Raw genomic sequence first — 20,590 nt, forward strand, 5'->3', positions numbered from 1 at the left:
AGGACGCTGGGAGAAAACGCGAAGAAAAAGCTCGTGGGCCGAGATAAAGACAGGGAGATCACTTACCAATTAGCATCACGGGCAAAACACACTCGACTTAGGAAAATCCATTTAATTTATTGCCAATTAAAATAGAGTTGGATGGTGAGAAACAAAGACAGAAGCTAAAACACCTTCCCTCTCCTTCCCCCCACCCCCTCCATTCCCGAGTCCCCAACCTCCTCCTCGAGTGGTGCAGGGCGACAGCAATGGGGGTCACAGTCAGTCCCTATCCGTTCTTCTCTGCCGCTCCTTCCTCCTCTCACTTTTACTCACGCCTCACTCTGCGTGTGGCGTTTTGCCCTAAGCTGTCAGAGCGGGCGCAGCTGTGCCCGGCTGGGTCTGCTGCGGAGCCGGCTGGAACCGGCTGGTGCCGGCTGTGTCCTGCGCCAGCCGCCCTGGCCTCTCCTCACAGAGGCCCTGCAGCCTCCCTGCCGACGCCTCGACGGACACCCAGTCCAGAAAACAAACCCTGCCATTTTTTAAAAGTCTCAAATTAACACCAACATCTGTCCCTCAAAATGGTCAGTATCTGCAGAAGTTTTTTTTTCCTTCTCGTTTCTCAGGGGATCTAAACCACCTGTGCGCAGGAGGGCTCTTCTCTTAACCCTCATTGCCCTTCCCTTCCACTGTGGAGGTGTTTAATTACCTCGGGATTCACAGAGCTGCACGTGGGGTGAATAGGGCCCTAACGGCCTCATTACCATTTACATGGAGACTCTTACCGATCACAACTTGGCAAACACCAACTAAACGCGTTTCTACGCAGGCAGAGTTAAAACTACCGTGATCCAGGTGACCTGACTGTTCTCATTTTCTACGTACACCAAGGGCTGAAGTTCTAGAGGATTATCCATTCCGGCTCTCTGTGCTTTGGAATGTCTCATACATACAAGAAGGTTGTGACTTAGTTTGATGTCTCTTTTCTGGTACTTAGAGCTCAGCAACTACCGACGTAAGCTTGTGTATCTATCTATTATTATTAGTGACAGCATTTTTCTTTACCAAACACAAGCTGGGAAAGGAGATAAAAAAATCCTTTCAAAGGTTAACATCAAGCTTGCTGGGCCTGTGCCACAACGGTTATAGGTTACATTAAATCATTAACAAATAGTTATGTCAGTAGCAATTTTTTGGTGTTGCATGCAGAACCAGGGCAAGCTAAGTTTGAGACAGATCTCACACAACAATAGCAATAGAGAATCAACAATCTGGGCACTGACTCTTGAAAGAAATTCAACTAGTGCTTTTAGAGGATGCTGTCACGTCATGTGCAAAATCCAAGCTTGATGATACCTCAGACAGAAGGCAGGAAGGAGCCACAATTTCAGAAGGAACGCAGAAAGCCAGGAAATCCCTGGTCATCTTGATTTGCCATAACCAGGCATGAATGACTCCATAAATATCCACATTACGAATTTAACAGAAATAATTCTATCAAGAACTAGCAAATCTTCCTTTTTCAAATGTTATTCTGAAAAATGCCATTGGGGTAGCTCTATATACTTCATACTATGCAAGAAGCGCTGTAGGAATATTATTTACAGTGTAAGCAGATTCTGTTGTAGTGAACATAACAAAATGTGTTTCCTGAGAGTACGAAGAAACCTCATAAAATACAAGCTGATGGTTCAAATCTTCAAATTAACTTTCAAGACCTTCTCCCCATCCTCCAGCTCCTAACAAAAGCTTACTCTGAACTCATCCTATCTCCAAAATCCTACCAGACTGAGTTTTTTTGGCCTCGGGGTTTTGCTACCAGCCCGCCATAGCAGCAAAGGGCAGGCTGATTTTACAGAACTGTTCCTGAGCGCTCCAGCTCTCTCCCTCCTGTAAGCATATCCCCTCGCCGCCTCCTTCAGTAGTCTTAGACTTGGCAAGGGCAAGAACGTGACGACTCATCTTGCTATATAGGTGTTAAATATGTAATCCATACTGCACACTATTTCTTCTTCTTTTAAAACTAGATGTTATATTTGCACCTGTGTTTACCAAAACAGTTGCAAGAAATTTCCTTTCAAATTTTCTGCAGATTCTGTTGTAGAAGGAATTTCGTTACAGTTACTTAGTATAACAGAAATAAGCAAGAGCATGTCCAGCGTTGTTTATAAATCCGAATGCTGTGGCTTATGCCAATGATCCGTGCATTAATGAGCCCATAAGCACACATTAACATAATACATCATAACATATTTAGTCTATCATGCCCATAAAATAAGCTCACTCCTATGCACTGAGATAATGTCTCTCAAGGAGCTCTATTATTCTCAACATGTAAAAGCTTCATCAGATTTTCAAACCCAAACACATTTCTCACATTTTCACATGTTTGAAGGGGTCTGATGTTGTAGAGGTGAAATATGCATTTATTTCCTCTATTAACTTATGTAAACCATTTAAAGGTTTAAATGCAATATAAAAATGCAATAGCATTTGTCTATAGCTCTAAGTAACTTCCAAATCCATCTCAACATTTTTATAAGTGGTTTTCTTTAAACATTCACGTGAAGATAAAGAACTTGCCATCTACACAGAAGTTAAAGGCTCTGTGCTTCATTTTATAACAAACTGAAAGTGCAGAAGGCTAGTCACAGCCTTTCTGCTGTGTTTCATCTTCCCCATTAGGTATCGAAACAGAATATTAATAGGTATTTTGCTAATTCCTTACGCTTTCAGATCATTTGCTCTCTTCTAAGACTAAACTGAACACTGTAGGATGTCTATTTTATATATGCATGCTTTTGCTCTTTCAATCAGGAGTATTGCAATAGGCATGTCATAGTTTTTAAAAAAAGAACATTTTAACAACATATTTAAAGAGACTAACAAGTAAGAAAAAAAAGAATTCATGTTTACTCTGGAATAAATTAGTACATAAGACAAAGTAGGATTATGATTGTTTCCTGCCTAAACAGGCAGTAATACTTAATTTTTTTAAAGTCTTATTTTTAAGACTGTGACCACTCAATAGGAAGATTATTTCTAGCCAAACAGGCACATATACATGCAGTCTACCCTGAGAGTGTTTTTAAGGAAGATTTTTATACTTCTGGCAGTTCAGGTTTAAAGGTCAGATTTAAACTATCACCATGTTTCAAAATGCAATCTGTGCAATGCAGCATAATGAAATGGTTCAGTAAAGGTGCTAGTGGAAATTCTTTTAATTAGGTCCAAGGCTTTTCAGTTGTCAACATGAATAAAGCAAGAAACATTCTATTGCAAACACAGTGTAAGAAATAAAAATGGATTCACCTTTAAGAAAATGGTTCTGCTATAGAGTTGTAGTTTAGTAGTTCTTGCTGTCCTGAAAGCAGTTAATTTCCCACTAAGTGAAAAACAGTAACATAGGCTTCCCACTTGTGGTAACTTGTTAATGAATGGACAGCAGTAGCATGCACAACTAAATTGCTGACAGCCTAAGATATTCATAGGCTAGTGCAAATTTACAATACTCTCACAGCCATCAGATACGCAAGATCTCTTTGGCGCAGTATACTGCATTGCATCAGGGCTTCATTTAATAAAAACTACAAGTTGACAGAGCGAGCTTATGCTTTATTCCTTGTAACATGCAACTCTGACTACAACTAAGACTAGAAGATGACACTTATTTGGAAATACATGAAAAATCCATAAGGGTTGCATAAAAAAAATTACTACCCCCTCTTTGCTATTCCTTGCAACACAGACGGTGGTGTAGGAGACTTGTCAGCAGCAGATGCACTTATTGTAATCACAGTCCTTAATAAATCTCTTTTTTTAATATTGACTATTTTAAAAGGAAAGTTACTTCCCAGGGCGTTCTCACGCTGCCAGATTTTCAGCAGCATATCAGACGCAGAAGGTGAAGGAGGGACAGTTTTTCACATTTCGAATAGTTAATCAGTAACGCAGTAGCACACACCTTGATTTTCAGGGACCTGACCTGAACAGTTCAGGAAGTCTGAGTGCTAGCACGTACTGCTGACGTAAACCGGGGCAAAGAAATTACTTAATCTGATTCTGCTGGAACTGCCTCCAATGCTATCCAGCTCCTCTGACACAAATCTTAACTGGAAAGACATTTCATGATAGCCTGTGTTTGTTTGGATCCTAGGAGTAAAAGATCAATGAATAGCTCATTGTAGATTCCTGGGAATCAACAGCTTAGGTAGCAACATGACTATCATGAAACTCAAGCACAACTCACTACCTGAAGCTCTAAAATAATCATAGGACTTCATGGTATTGTTTTACTTGACTAAAAAAGCTGTTCAAGGAGAGGGGGAAAAACAGCGTTAAAAGTTTTCCACAGGATTAATTACCTGATGGCAAATGCATCACACACAAGATGGTTTTCCTCACTGTTGGATATAGACGGATTTAATCTAGCAAAGCAAATTTTGTGTCTATTCAGCAGTGCACGAGTTGCTCACTGTTCACATTAGGTAGCAAAACTGGCAGAATAGTTTGACAAAACAGCCATTTATGATCATTAAACTGTTGAAGACATTTTTAGTTTCTCAGATCATAAATGCATCTATTTAGACTGAGACCAGTGGGGAGGCAGACTCCCAGAATCCCCCCATCCTCCCAGGGAAGTAAAAGAGAAAAAGAAAAAAAAAAAAAGAAGAAAAAAAAGTATAATGGATTGGCTTTAGAGTCTCCCTGCTGAGATGAACAACTTGATCCACTTACAGTTCCAAACACATGATGCATGAAAGAACTGACAGAAATTCAATTCTTGCAAAGAAGAGCAGCTGCTCTCTAGTGGTCAAAGCCAAATATTAAGCAGTCTGAAGGAAAGGAAAAGACCTAGAGGAGAATACTTCATTATCTAGGTAACTAAAATAATGAAACAAAGCTAAATAAGACATAAACACTGATCCCAAACATTAATTATACAACACAACACAATTCAAGTTAAGGCTTTGTTGCGACAAATATTAATCCCAGCTGTATTTATATAGCAGTTGTGAAAAAAAATTCACCATGTACACTATTTGTGAGCCATGCCAGTTAATTGAATTTGCTGGCAGCACTTCCTCTGCTATGCTCCAAACATCCTCCAAGATAAAATGTAGCTTTTAAATAGACCTGTGGAAAACTGAATCAAGAAATCTGAACTAATAAAACACAACTCTCTACTGTTACAAAAGTGAAGTAAAAGTAAATAATGAAAGGAAGGAAGTCTCTTAAAATTTATTACATTCCAAAGCTTGAAGTTCTGTGTTTATTGGTGAAGTCTCTTCTGATGTTCTACAGTGCGCCTACAACAGTTTTTTAATGAAGTCTCATAAAATCTAATATAATACTTGATTGTTGACAAATCATATACATGCTTGAGGCCCCGCACTCACTGTATCCAGACATTTCTTACATAATCCCATGAAATTTACAGGTCTCTCATTCCCTGGGTTGTGGATAATGGCATGAGCGATGACCAGCTGGCAGGTTTGGATGCTGGGAGTGAAATCAAAATGAAAAGCTATATAAAGCCAGAAAAAATCATGGAAGTAACTTTTCTAGACTAAATGCTTGGCTAAAGCCGAAATGTTCACAATTAAGATGGACCTTTCATCCAGAGCTCTCTGTTTTCGAAGAACGGATGGCACCACAGATCACAGAGAAATGATGGGATGTCACAGCAGGAGGCACTGGGTATTCACCATTACCTGAGTTTTTCCTCAAACAGACCAGCTTATATTGAGCTCCCTGAATACCAATTTTATTTCTCAACTACACATAAAAAGGTATAGCTCTAACTGTCAGCACAATATTTTGAACTATTAAAAGAAATCCAGATTTTCCCGACATTTTCTCCTAAACAGTCACCCTCTGACTTAAAAATAGCTTCTTACACTCTTACTCACTTTACTGCTCTTCCCTCTCAGCTTCTTTAGTGAAGATGATTACAGCAGCAAGTAGCAAGCTGGATGTATTTTTGTCCCATTAAAGGGAAATATCAAGTATTTATACAACATTTCTATCAAGTTAAAAATAAATAAATTACCAATAAGAAGTTTGAATGAAAAAGAAAATACATTCTGAATTATATGCACTGAGCAGTGCTAGAAGTGAATACCAAGCAGTCCATTTGATATCGTAAGTTGGGATAAAAAATGCATGAAGTTCATTAAAGCTCACCTGGAAGAAGTCACAGGAAAAAACCCACACAGCTTCATTTGGAAACAAAAGTTATCTAAAAATGCAGGATTTCCCCCCCTCAATGGAATGGATAAAGATGGTTTCAAATGGTAGCAATTTTTACACCATGAAGAAAGAATTTCGAATTTTTATTTCCTGTTCAGATGTATCATAACCTGTGTCTTTTTCTTTTTTACCCATAAAAGACTAATACCTTAGAAACTTGATCATGCTGTTCCAAAGCTACAACTGGGTTGCTGCAGCATTTCTAGCTTACGTGAGCATTAGATAATTTTCTTTAGGAGGCTTAAAAATATGTCCGCAAATGTTCAAACAAACGTTGCTTAACACTATGAAACAGGAAAGAATTGAGGTAAAGCAGTTTATCTATAGTAACAAGAGTAACACAATGAGACACGTCAGGTACCGAACAGGTCAAAAGGATTTACACTTTTAAGTAACGGAATAATTGAATAAGTAATTTCATACATACCACATCATTAGGAAGGCTCTGAAGATCATCAAAAGGGGTTTCCAGTGTATTGGTGTCTACATTAAGAATGACTACATCTTCCAGGGCCATGTTTCTTACTTTCTAAATATGAGCAAATTCAAGAAAAGGGAAAGGAAAATATAAGTATGAAAAGTTACATCTTATGCGTAAAGGACACAAGTGATGGCATAACATCATGGCACTACAAAATTTCAAGTATTTTAAGAACTACCAACATTCCTACCTTTCTGTCATTTTTTGGTTTAATTTTCACATTTTACAATGCTGAAAAATTAACCTTCAATTTGCAGAGGGAAGTTCTTAACACTGTGCATACTGCAATTTTTGACACCAGAGGAATTACTGTTTGAGATTATTCAAGTGAAGATTTATTTCAAGCACCTCTACTAATGTTTGTCTTAATTCTGGTATCCTGTTTGCACATTTAGCAGTTTCTAGCTGAGTCACGATTTCAAGTATATCTTTTTATATTTAGAAATTCATTCAAGTAACAATAAATACTGGCTTTTCTAGGAGTTTAAGAGTTGCAGTAAGTCAGGGATGGGAACTGGTTTCCAAATGCCAGGTTGAATTTTGCAACTCCAAAAAATACAGTTGTAACTTGTCTGTAAGTAAAATGGGCACTACCAGAAGTTAATAAATAAATCACGAAAATGAAAATAAGCTAAGAGAAATATAACTCCACCATATCCTTGCCTCTTAATGTTCGCAGGTCTAAACTTTTTATCCTATTCCCATGAACTGAGAAAAAGAAATGTCTCTAATCCAGTTTGAGTGTTTACATCATCTGTAACAGCACACGGACATACAAAAGCAAAGCATAATCTGTTTCTCAAAAGAACAATCATTAGTACCTTTGACTTTAAGCGTCTGAAGATATTGGTGATCTAAGCAAATTAAAACATTGTCAGACTTTATTTCCCTGCTTTAACAACAGTAAATGAATCACTGATATGAAACAAAGCAGGATTTAATTATTTATTTTAACACTTTTTCCACTAACAAGAGGATTGAATCCTTTTTTTTTTTTTTTGTGACTGACTAATCATAAATATTTAAGCCCTCTTCAAATACAGCTTTGAAAATTCAAAATCAGAAATAGTGGAACTACAGAATATGGTAATTAAGGAAATGTCCCAGTGACACTGTAAACAAACATTTAAATACCTACATACTTGTATATAGGACCAAATGCAAGTTACTGAGGAGGAAAATGAACAAAAACATGCTTAATTTTTAATTAAGGTTTTGCAGGGTGGGGGGAATTGTTTCCTTTAAAAGAAAGGAACTGAAGGTCTAAAACAATGGCAAAGTTGAGCCTTAGGCATCTAAATAATTACCTTCCGTTTTCAAGGCTCAGTCCTCTGTCTATAAAGAAAACTGCTGTGTACTTGGCGGGGGGGTGGGGAGGAGCCAACAACTATAAAAAACACTTTGTAGATGTTTAAGTTTAGGTCTTCATGAGACATTTCTTTAACTTAAATAGAAGAATATTACATTTAATGCTTTCCATATAAGAAGTACTGCATGACAACCCAGGTACTTTCCTCTCCATTTCGGGAACCAAAGGTCATTCTGTTGGCTGCATCTGATAAACTCTAAAGCAATCCAGGAGTCTTGCTCCTTCTAGGAGTCCGGAAGCACCAGACAAACTGATTTGCTCCTTCCTGTTTCAGAAAATTAAAAATCTCACTTATACTCAGAGGAGTCTAAAAAGCTCCAACAAAAAGGTCTTGCAATGTACTTAACCAAAGCCAGAAGCTTGTCAAAATCAAGTGCTAGTAGGACAAGACAGAAGGAATTGAAACCTTCTCTTGATTCTTGCCGAAGCAGCAACAAACATGGGCTTGAACTTGTCAATGGCATTTTTTTGTAACTTTGGTGATGATTCTGCACCTTCCCTTCAGCAAACTGTTGGGGTTTTCGGTAGCAAAGAACAGTCTTGTGGCAAGCAGGTATCTGCCAAGGCATATAGTACAAAAGGATGTTGCTCATGGTGCAAGGACTACAATGTTGATCAATGTAATTATCTCCACACATGGCCCAGAAATAACTGTATCTGAAAGGAAGGCTAATATTAAACTCTGCGGTGCTATACCTTTACACCGTGAAGAGCACAACCTTACCTTAAAAATTCTCAGTATTTGTATTAAGATAGTGGATTTCCCTGGAGACAAACCCTCAAGTTTAATAAAACCCTTGAGACTAACTCGATTTATAGCATCTGTCTTGCAACACATTTGGAAAAAAATAAAATAAAAATTTTCAGTGATCCAATTTTGGCTCATCCTAGAGAAATGCAGACTGATGAGTTCATCTTAATCCATATCTGTTATTATCCTCTTTCACTATAAACTTTCATAAAGGTATTATCAGATAGTTATAAGGGCTTCTGTCAAATAAGCAAATGGTTCTTTTGCTAAATGTAGTACCTATCAGCCCAACTGACCTGGAAATAAAAGCATTTACTCTCTTGTTGGAGTTTTAGTAAGAATTCCCAGCATCCAACTGCATTTCTCGCATTACATCCTATTGGACTCTATGAATTGCAATGACATGTAGCTAATTTTCACAGATACAGTTTGCATTGTTGTCATCATTTTCTCAAAATACGAAGGGACAGCCACTAAGCCCTATACAGTCATGTTCCATATTTCACAACTTCTTGAATATCAGAACAAAATTTTATAAATAAAGTGATACCTGTTAAACAGAATGGACTATACTGAGTATGTTCATATTTTGCCGAAAAAATGCGGAGAAGCAAAGAGCAAGAGGAAATATGAACATTACAGTTTCCTCACCTAATTTTACTACAGACTAGGGATTTGCCGAGTGAAAAGAAGTGATTCAGTAAAAATGTGCATCACATATCACTACTGCAAACCTTTCTTAACCATCCTTACCAAATTACTTGTAGCCATAATTAATCATCTAAAAACCATCAAATCAAACTAACATCTACACCTGCCTTTTATTTTAAATGTCTCTTTTTAAAAGAGTGGAGAGGTATGGAAAGCTGGTTTAACAAGCACACTGAACCCATTGTTTATGGCCTCTATAAACATGGCTTAGTAAGAATTACTGACTTAATCAGAGAGAACTTATCTCCTGGTGAAAAGAGCACTTTAAATTTCAGAAATGGCACCTTTACTGTGAAAATCTCTTAACTTTTCAAACAAACTCCAGGGGGCCTTAAACACCAGGTCAGTAAATAAGCAGCAGTTAGTGCATCTGTCCTGCTCACAAGCAGCCAAACACTTGAAGTGATTTAAATGTTTTATGTGAAAGTTTGCAAAAATACTGAAAAACTATATTCTAATAGAAATATTAAAGCGTGCTCCTCTGTCTCACTTGGATCACATGCTAGAAGCAATATTCATCAATAATACTACACCAGTTTATACTAAATGTTATTTTATTATCACTGTCTGCAGTTGGCAGTTTTTGCATTTCCTACCATAAAAAAAAAATTCTTAAGTTAAATTTCTTTCAGATGAAGAATTCTATTGACTAGTTCACTTGAAAAAAAAACCAAACAAACAAAACAACAACAACAACAACAAAAAAACCCAAACCCAACACCCTCCTCCCCCCGGCCAAAAAACACGTTTGTGTAACTTCATGGCTAAATTCGTGCCAAAACATAAACCAAGTTGATCATGAGGTTTCATAACCAGATACAAATGTGATCAACGTATTAAAAAAATGTTGTAACAGAAAAAAGAAAACATATCTTCCACTAATTGTTTTGGAAAGGTAAAATTCTTAACATAAACTAATATTTTCAGTAGCTAGTTTGTACATTATATTTGAGAATATTATGGAAGTATGATTCACAAGTCTAAAATCCATTTGCTTAATGGCTTGTCTCTACTTAGTTAATAGTTTCCATGTATTTTCTTAAGAAAAACACCACAACACTGCAGACAACAATGTGTCAATCTGGCTGCCAGAAGCAGGAAAGGCAACGGATATAAAATTTTATTATTTCATGCCCCAACAGCAGCCAGAAGGACTTAATGAAATCACCCTTAGATTTACAATCTGAAATAGCTATTCAACAGACAAATGTGGTTAAGCTGGATGTGCCCCCTGACCCCCCAGCCCTTTGATCTGGGCACAGCAGGTGGGCTGCTGCCCCCTCCTGTGCATCTCCCACTCTTCCGCCCAGCTCCCAACCTTGATGTGCAGTGCCCTGATCCTGTACAGGTGATTCCCAAGATCCTTATCACAAGCAGCTGTTGCCAACTGAGTGACAAACATCACTAGTGCTGGGCTGACACTCTTGTGCCACAGAAGAAAAACCCTCTACGCTTCCTGGTCAGTGTACTCGGTACTGCAGTGTTCGTGTTTCTTAAAACTTACCCCTCAATCATCCACACGCAGAGAATCTCTTATTAAAAAAAACACAGCTATTATTTTCATTTTTCCGATAACTGGATAAAGACAATTCCATAAGTAGTTTGTCATATTTTTAAATGCACTTTCATGAATGCTCCTGAAACCATGTACAGCCGTGTGAGTGACTAAATTACATTTAGTTTTAAGACCTCGATTTAAGTATGTGTATACAAAAATATATATATATATAACCCCTTCACTTAAACCCTGTAAAAAAGTTACACTTCTTCAGTCACAGCTAGAAAAGGCAGTGATTTACTAAGTATAAATAGATGGAAAAAGCAAAACATTACTCCCCATCCCAATCAAAAAATATAATTAACAGTTAACGCCACCACTGGAAGATGCCAGCGGTCAATGAATTCTCAGGGTGACTTCTGCGGCAAGGGGAAGCCACGTGGCACATCAGTACTAAGCCCAAGCTGATGTAACAGGTTTCTCAGAGTTCTGAGAGTTAGCTCAGACTCCGTGCGTGCTAACTGGCATATTATCAGACTGGATCACAAACAGAGCATCCTCACGTCTACCTGAAAAAGACCAGGCGAATATGCCAAAAAGTGCTTCCAGAATTCATGCGTGCGGCTCAGAGGACTGAACACACAGCTTTCCGTCTGCGGAAAGGAAGAGACTATCGATGTTAAGTGAGATCAGCTGCCGTGTCCTAGCATGTTAAAGACAGCATGAATTTTAGTGAACCTTCTTTTCCTAACATGAACATACTTACCCCATGCCAGGTTAAAATAAAACAAAAATCTGCTCATATAGGTTTTATGACATGCACAACTGTCCTTTACACTTAGGAAAAATGTCAGAAAATTGTTCAGACAAATGCAATGTGAAGTTTCACACACAAATTCATTCTGAATAATACTGCAAGAATTAAAATTCTGAAGTCCCAGAAAAAGTCCTTGAGTGACCGTAACATTAAAAAAAAAAAGTATAAGAAATACTTTTCTAACCATTAACTTTAAAGGGTGGTTTTGTGCCCCGAATAAAGCATGATAAGGGTGGGCATTATTGTTACTTGAACGACTGGAAGCCTGCCACGGAAGAGTGTACTGCCAGCAACTCAGTATCTGACAACTAAACAGAACTATCCCAAACGGTTAATCAACAGCACATGTGCCTAAATTCCAATAGGTAGTCTCCTAGGTCAAGGGCATTCCTCTTCCATCAGCGCCATCACACTAATAACCTTTGCTACAGAAACAGTTGCTGAAACAATCGTTTACTATGACAAAATGTAAAAGGCTGCCAGCTAAGTTTGACACCGCTTGCAACACAAAGGTCAATTTAATATAATTTGAACACTAAAATAGCATACAGCACGCAGGTACAAAATAAAACAAGATTATGAAAGGGATGTGTTCATTTGATAGAGTTTCATTTTCCTATCTCATTATTTATCAGTACTAAGTACTTATCTTCATCTAATATGAATTCAATTAGTTCCGTAAGCGTGTTCCATTATTCATGTGATAGCTCCAGCCTTGCTTATCCAACAGCTTATAAACTTTTAGCCTTCTTTGAAGTCACTTTATGGATTGCTAAATGGAAATCTTATAAAGAATGACTAACTAGGTGATGATAGAAAAGCTGAAAAATAAGAGCACAAAACACAGCCCTATATTTTCGACCAAGATTTTCCCTCATAAATCAGCTGGAGCCCTCTGACCTATAACAGGAGATTATCTTATCTCACTGGAGAACATTTCAGTCACAGTAAATTAGATTTAACAGTCAATGGATATGCTTGATATTTTAATCACAAGAAAAATTTGTCATTTTCCATTAAAATAACTGTTCCTTCTCCAGAGACTCCGTGTAACATGGGAAACTGCAAACTAACTTTAAGATACACAGTGGTTTGGGGGAAAAAAAAAATCTTTTGAGGTGAGAGAGAGGGTGTATTTTGTTTAAAATCATTAACATTTCTGCTATATTTCTTCCAGAGGACCCATTCCAAGATAGGCAAAGCAAAAACCCACAGAAACAACACTTAACGCTAGACATCTTTATCCTCTACGTTCCAAATTCACCCTCCCCTTTACACGAGAGCTTTCTCTGCGCAAGTTTAAGCTTCCGCTAACATTTACACAACAATGACAAATTCTGCAATTGGAGCTGCTGGAGCAGAACCATGAGCCCATATATAACTGCAATTACTCCCATGGGGCTCTACAGTAGATAAAGAGTCCACCTGTCTTAACTTGAATACAAGTCTGAGGAATTAATCCCTTATCCTGAAACTAGAACATGTGGATTAACAAAACACTTTTAAAGATCTATTTGCTGAAATTTCAGCATTTAAAGAAAAATGAATACTGAATAATGACAGTAGATGTAGTTTATGAAATTATTTTGATATGGAAAAATTAATACAATGTCTTTTTAAAAATACACAACTGCTAGATCATGAGAAAAAAATTGCTGTTGCTACTAAATTGTTATTCTAACAAATAAAACACACGATTTTATACCTACATATGAAGAAAAGGACAAAGACAGTAAGCTTCCAGCATCAAAAACAGGCAAAGAGTTAAACTAGGAATTGTCTAGCTCATTTGACAAATGTCATCGTTCCTTTGCCCAACACACAGAGAAATTATGCAGTACTTGCCAACAAACAGGTACAATAGCCCACTGTATGATTTTATTTTATTTTTCAATGGAAAAAGCACAGTTGGCTGGAAGATGCATGTCTATCTGGAAGTATTCAATTTATACTTAAGAGCAGAGCGAGGAGGGAAGACTGTTTTATTTATTTAATTTATTTCATAAGGCACTTTGAATAACTGTACTTTGCCAAAGTGTGTCTGTGTTCCAGAATCTCCAGCAATTCAAAAGCCATACTGGATTTAGTACTAAACAGATTTTTTCACAAGTTACTAAAATGGATGAAAATTGGCTTCTCCAAGAACAACTCCTTTTTTGAGTTTTTACAGATGGAGTTTGGAAGGCCTACAGAGCCCTGCAATCTGAAAAACTCAGACAAAGGACGAGGTAATGGGTTTATGTAGCAAAGCAGGAGTGAGACATCATGCAAAGCAACTCCAAGGTGTAATTATTAATTTTTTTCTATACCCATTGCCAGGCTAACCACGCAGCTCTTTCTGAGCAAAAATATTTGTGAAAGCTGACACGTATCTGTATGGAGGTATTATCCCATCCTCTCCCAGGTCCCTTCCTTCTTTTTCAAATAGACAGACACCATAATAAGCATGCCAATGAAAAAGACATGCTCGATTGTTTCCTAGATATTACTTTGGTCCTGTCTATGCAGTATTCAAGGGTAATTATCAGAAACGCCTCTAACATGAGCATATGATGTGCAAACAAATGTACACGTTGACTTTTAAAATAATTGCTTTTTCACTAACACATTGTACTGCAATTCTGTACTTTATTTAGCAATATAAAGGGCATAAAAAATAATCTGTAGCCAGGATGAGAAGGAAAAAAAAAAAAAAAAAAGAAAAGAGGTCCTGCATATTCCATCTAGCTTCTCACGAAAAAAGTGACTTCTAAAGTTACTTCACATTAACGCTGGAAAGAGGGGAGGTTACATAGCATACTAGTCTAAGTTTTAACACACAAAGACGTAGAGGATCATTATTACATACATATGCCCTAGTGAAAGAATACGTTTGATCAGTATTTCCAGAGAAATTACACGTTTTTTATGGACAACATAAGAACAAATATTCTAGTAATACGCATATTACTTTATGTGATGCAAAACTCAGCTTTGTAAATTGTTATGTATCCTAAACACCAAGCCTGAATTTCCAAACACAGGTATCGAAAACAGCGACACAAGTCAGTTGCCCTTCAAGGGCATTTGCAACTCCTACCCTTCACACTGCTTGCTAATTTAAGACCTACAAAGAGGCAACGCTTCCTGGGCAGGAATGCCTCTTCCCACGCGGCGCGTATACACGTTGTTCAGCTTCCTGCGTAAAGGGGCACAATTAATAAGGACTAGGATTTTCACAGGGATCTAAATTAATAGCTTATGTTGTCCTCCAGATACTTTTGAGGAAAGTCATAACTGTTTCACCAGTACTGGAAGCAAAAGCAAATGGGCTATTTCCACTTTTAGAGTTTTTTAGAAGTCACATGAATTACTCCAAATTGTTTATATGTGAAGCTTTCTGTGAGGGCTGGTTTTCTGCCAGCTTTGTGTTAACATTAACAGCAAGTTCCTTCTTTTCAGATCTTTTGAACATTAAAAAAATTACAGTCTGTCTGCAAAAGCCTAAAAGAGAACTGTAACTGTCAACATTTTGGTTTAACATCGACTCTGCCTTTGTGAATACAGAGTTAAACCAGCAGTAAACCGATTAAATGAAGCAACAGGATGGAGAGGGGAACACAACGTGAGCTCGTCCCTGACTGCTGAGCTGCGAACAGAAAGTATGCCCCAAGAGTAGAAGGTATTAAATGAGACTCCCTTAAGATTTAATATTATCACGTATGCTTAGCTTCAATTCTCTCAGCACTCCCAAATTAACAGAATTATTTCATTTTTAAGCACGTGAATGAATGTATAATTGCTTGCAGAATTTGGCTCTAAATCATACAACTATATTTAGTTTCAGAAATGGTGAGAAAGACTTACCTCCATCAAACTTAAATGTATTCCAATGAGGTAGGGCATTGGGGCACTGCAAAGAAGAAAAAGACCCAGCTTTACATTCTCATAACACTGGATTAACACGTATGACTTATAAAATTAGCCACAGGAAAACACTGGGATACTGGATTAGATTTTGCTTAAAAAAATAATATACACAGAGACAAACCACATGTAAACAAAATTTTATTCCATATTTGAAAGACTTTTTTTATTATGCAATATCCTCTCACTACTGTAAGACTTTTATTTTTCTTGACACCAGAATTTCTAAGTGACTCAGTTAAGACGGGTACATAAGGACAGCTATTAAACATCTCTGTAATTCCGGGTTTTAAAAAACAAACAAACAAACAAACAAACAGTGTTATTACAGTTTTGAAAAAAATGCCCAGACTTTTTCTAAGAGTATTCTTTAGAAAAACTGATCCTGTTATAGTATTAAGTGGCTAATTTAACGTATAGATATGACCCGGTACTACAAGTTTTAAATCCTTTGAAGATGGGTTCAGGCATATTTTAAATAATTTATTTCTAAGTATAAAACTTAACGTGTACATTTATGAAAGAAAAACAAAAATTACTTTTGAAGATTCTGATAAACTCCAGAGTTGCAGGGATACGCTGATACAATTATTCCCTTCAGAACACAAAACTTAAATACACCAAGAGGCTCTTAGGCCAAATCTGTAGCCTCAGACACAGAAGGACTCAGAGACAGGTTTGATACTTCTGTTATCAAACAGAACGCTAACATTTAAGAGAAAGATTGATCTTTTCCATCTTCTCTTCTATGATGTTAGCAAACACCAATGTGGACTATATAACACAAGAAGAATACTGAATGAAAGTTGAATCTTTGTGTATACGGTATTTCTAATATTAAGCTTATTACAGGACTCCCACTCAACTAATTGGGGAAAGCTTATATTTGCACTGCTTATTAGAACACATCAAAGAGGTTGCCAAAGCTGCTAATTGCAAATATGGCATATACTGCCTGTTAAACGGGAAGCACACAGACAGACACAACTTTTAAAATAGAGACTCATTTCATTTTGGATACAGAAGCTCAAAGAGCTCATTTTCAATTTCAGATGGGGAAAAAAAAAAAAAAAGAGAAATGTCACTGTACTGCCTTGGATTAAAATATCTTCCATATTGCTTTTATAAACTGGTGCCTACTGCTCAGTAAGAGAAGTATAGTGCTGAAAAAACTACCGCAAGACACCAGACCAGCAAAAATCACTCTGCTTCCCATTTTCATGATAAATACTTTAAAAAAATACATATTTACTGATATGCATATTAATATTTATAACATTTATTAACATACCCCCTAAAACTGCTACTCTTTTGGATGCCGTACCAAGAGATGGAAACAGCCTCTGTATTAGACATACTACATGGAAACACCTTTTTCCTTTTTGAAGACATTAACCATATATAACTTCAAAAAACCCTTACAAGTTCATTTGTAGAACACGGAAGTGCCGTGTATCACGTTACATTACAACTTACTGAGCTGCTAGGCTGGCAGGGGTGCCCCTGCCCAAGCCTCACCCAATACAGCACCCTATGACAGATAGCCCAGAGGGATTGTTACGTGGGAACCTAACTTGGTACAAATCCTGAAGGATCTGCTTCCTTGGGAATTCCACAGATGAGAACCAGAACATACATCCAAGTTCTTGGATAGAAGTTTTTACCATACAACATGATACACACTTCTTACATATGGATTGCTGCTCAACTGAAGAGTATTTTTATTTGTCATTTTGCATGTTTTATTTGTGACAAACACTCTCTCTTTCACCCACATCTCTTCATTTCCAATGGCCACATTCCAGGAGCAAGAAAATACCCAGTAATTTTATATTCAAAGTATAAACCATTGGTTTAGCTGCCAGCTGCACAAATGCTCAACTTCCCTGTGTGCCTGGCTATGCTGCTCAAGACTCCTCCAGTATGCACTGAAATGAATGTGTTTCTAATTAAGTAGTTTCATGAACACGACAGCTTCAATCTCAAAAATACAAAGTCTGAACCTCGGCAGGAAGTCTTAAGACTGCAAATGTCTCATCTAGTGGAACCTTGGCTAACGTAATGAAAGGAAGCAGGAAGACTGCAGTATTCCAGAAAACCAGCCGTTTATTAACGTGTCCAAAAGTAGAGTCTGTCATCAAGCAAAGGAAAATCTGAACCTGTAAAAGCTACTTAACTGTATCAAATCCATCTTTCAATCCTCCAGTTTATCAACAAAAGGATAATAAGAAAGCCTACACCCTTAAAACCAGGCACCCCCAGTAAGATTTTAAGGAGTTACAGGAAAGATAGGGCTCAAGATATATGGGTCAGCTTTGGATGCAATGAATCATGTTTTCCATTTTCTAGTGACGGACATTACATGTAAAGGCAATACAGCATATAAAACCATTACAGGGATGGGACAAAGGCTACGGTAACCTGACTTTTAGCAGTGTTTTGAAAGCTGTTACTTCTTTAAACTTGTATTACTAAACGTTCATGGACTCCAGTCAGGTGCCTAATGGGCTGTACAGTGCATACACTCGGACAGACCGGGGAAAGCAGGAGGAACAATTTAACGCTATAGAACTACAGAGAGTGGTTTTAGCATACCCACTGATAGGAAAAAAAAGCTCAGGTTTTGCCAATTGATATGACAAAAGGAAACTTTGAAGCCCTAATTTGTTAAAGTATAATGTGCTAGTTTTGCAAGTACTTGCATTCACTTTAAGAATAGCTGCAGAGATTTCCACTAGGGAACGAGGTAGAGCACCAAAGGTGGCATTGGATATTTGAGAAACATGTAACACACGGGTGAAAAACTGGATCACAGGGCACTGGGACATGGCACTGGTGCAGAGAATGACAAGCAGACAAGGGACATGCTGTGAAGGGCTCTGGAAGACAAAGAGCATGCAGAAGAGAAGATGGGGAAAGTAGAAGGTAAATGAGGAAGGCTGACAAAACCATATGAAAATAATTCCTGTAAGAGCTTTCTTAACGTGTATAAGCAATTCTGCGGCTTACAGAAGTCATAGGGCAAACACTGAATGGTCAGAGCTTGGGCAAAGACACCTGGAGCCACCCTGGTCAGTGAGAAAGGCCACATTTCAGACATGAAGCAGAAGAAACACACACCATTTAGAAATGGATTAGAACTGAAGACTAACGAAGAATTTCCCAAGTTATGGGAATATATGAAAAGAAATTAACTCAGTTTTAACCACAAAAGCCATGGCCTGTAATGACTGGAAGACACCGGAGAAGAGTGACAAATGGGAGGCATCTACAAGCATCCCAGCAGAGAATCAAGGGAAACAAAGGCAGGTTTTAGTTTGTGTGAAAGGTGACAGATGTGGAGAAAAGCAGAATTGTGATGCATCCATGAAGCACTTGTTTTTGAAGGTGTATTTGTGTGAAATTTGTTTATTCAAAACTGCTTTAAAATAACTATTACTGTTCATCACCCAAATGTGGACCTTAAAGTGTTTTCTCCATCGATAACAAAAATCAAATTATCTGAATGCCTATTTTATCCAAATTCATTTTGTTTGTCAGAACTGACATTACTGTTCAATGACACCTGGACAGCAAAGCAAAAGCAAAGATATTTTAAGGATAATTCACGATGATAGCTCCTTATACTCCCAAAAGTTTAACTAAGCAAACATCATAAATAACCTCAAAAAAATATAATTCTGGTTAAAAGCATAAATATTTCAAATAAAATCTACCAGAGAGATTATATTCTTCTGTCATCGCTCATCAATCTGACTGAAAAGGAAACACACCTAAAAGTAAATGTTGAAGGTTCCTGTCAAGCTTCATAGATTGCTTTTATCACCATTTTTCTTTATCATGGTTAAACATATGCCATTACTTGAATACTCAGCTACCATTCTGTAAAAGGGAACATTGTGGTGTGCCTCCTCTTCCCCGTTCAGACCACACTATAATAGTTCTTCCTAACTGCTATGCAGGTCCTGAGACATGAAATGCTCAAGCAGGTTTTAATATTTTATCAGGTTAGATGTGTATTTCCAAGACTTTCAAGTGAACTTCAGTAAGACACATTGCTTGTATAAACAGGAGAAACACTCCGCACAACGTTTATTCCTTCTGGGACCCATGGCAGATTAAAGACTGCCCTTCAGACCAGTCTTTACCTACTGCTTGACCTGGGGGTTCTTACAACCACAACCACTAATTACTCAAAGTTGTTTGACGGCAGCCAATATCCATTAAGTGCAAAATTGAGAAGTATCAATTTCTGCTATGCGTATTTACTGCTTAAATAAAATGCCTGCCTAAGTCTTTTGGAACGAAGAGAAAGGTTATTACTCCTCCTGTGCTGCACTGGTTCCCCATGCAACCAGCATTATTTATAATCAAATGAGTTACACAGGTAAATATCAAATCATTAAAGTAGCAATGCATAAGCATGAATATGGATATTGTGGACTTAATGGCTATATATTGCCCATTTATTACAGTTGCATTTTTACAATTTCTTTAATTCGTTTCCTTAGGCTAACTAGAGACCTCTTAATTATGCTCCCAAGAGGTGGGCAACTACTAATTGGAAGAGAAGCAGGTGAAATAGAGGGACATTTCCTCTTAAGTGAAAAAAAAAAAAAGTAAAAATACCACCCTTAAAAAATACTGCACTTCACCAGAAAAAGTAATGTAAGGTTCATAGTTTACATCTACACAGGGATTTGCACCATTTTGCTTCATTGCTGCAGGAAAATTGATTAGCCCACACGTCCTAAGTTCATGTCTTGATATACAAACACTGACTTAAGGTGTTGCTCCCCCACACCAGTAGTACTTCACTCTCTAAG

General features: G+C 37.5%; 1 protein-coding gene across 6 annotated transcripts in view; it reads right to left on the reverse strand.

The window, feature by feature from the left end:
• The window catches only part of DENND1A (DENN domain containing 1A), a gene marked incomplete at both ends in the record, with an annotated part of 216,449 nt that overhangs the window by 82,134 nt on the left and 113,725 nt on the right, over positions 1-20,590 (reverse strand). For all 6 annotated transcript variants that reach the window (XM_082009030.1, XM_082009029.1, XM_082009028.1 and 3 more), the window contains 2 exons: positions 6,659-6,760; positions 15,705-15,750. In XM_082009030.1, coding sequence (XP_081865156.1) covers positions 6,659-6,760; positions 15,705-15,750 — 148 coding nt within the window. The remainder of the gene's footprint in view (positions 1-6,658; positions 6,761-15,704; positions 15,751-20,590) is intronic.

This window comes from Phaethon aethereus (assembly GCF_964289735.1).
Source record: "Phaethon aethereus genome assembly, chromosome: 20".
Lineage (NCBI taxonomy): Eukaryota > Metazoa > Chordata > Aves > Phaethontiformes > Phaethontidae > Phaethon > Phaethon aethereus.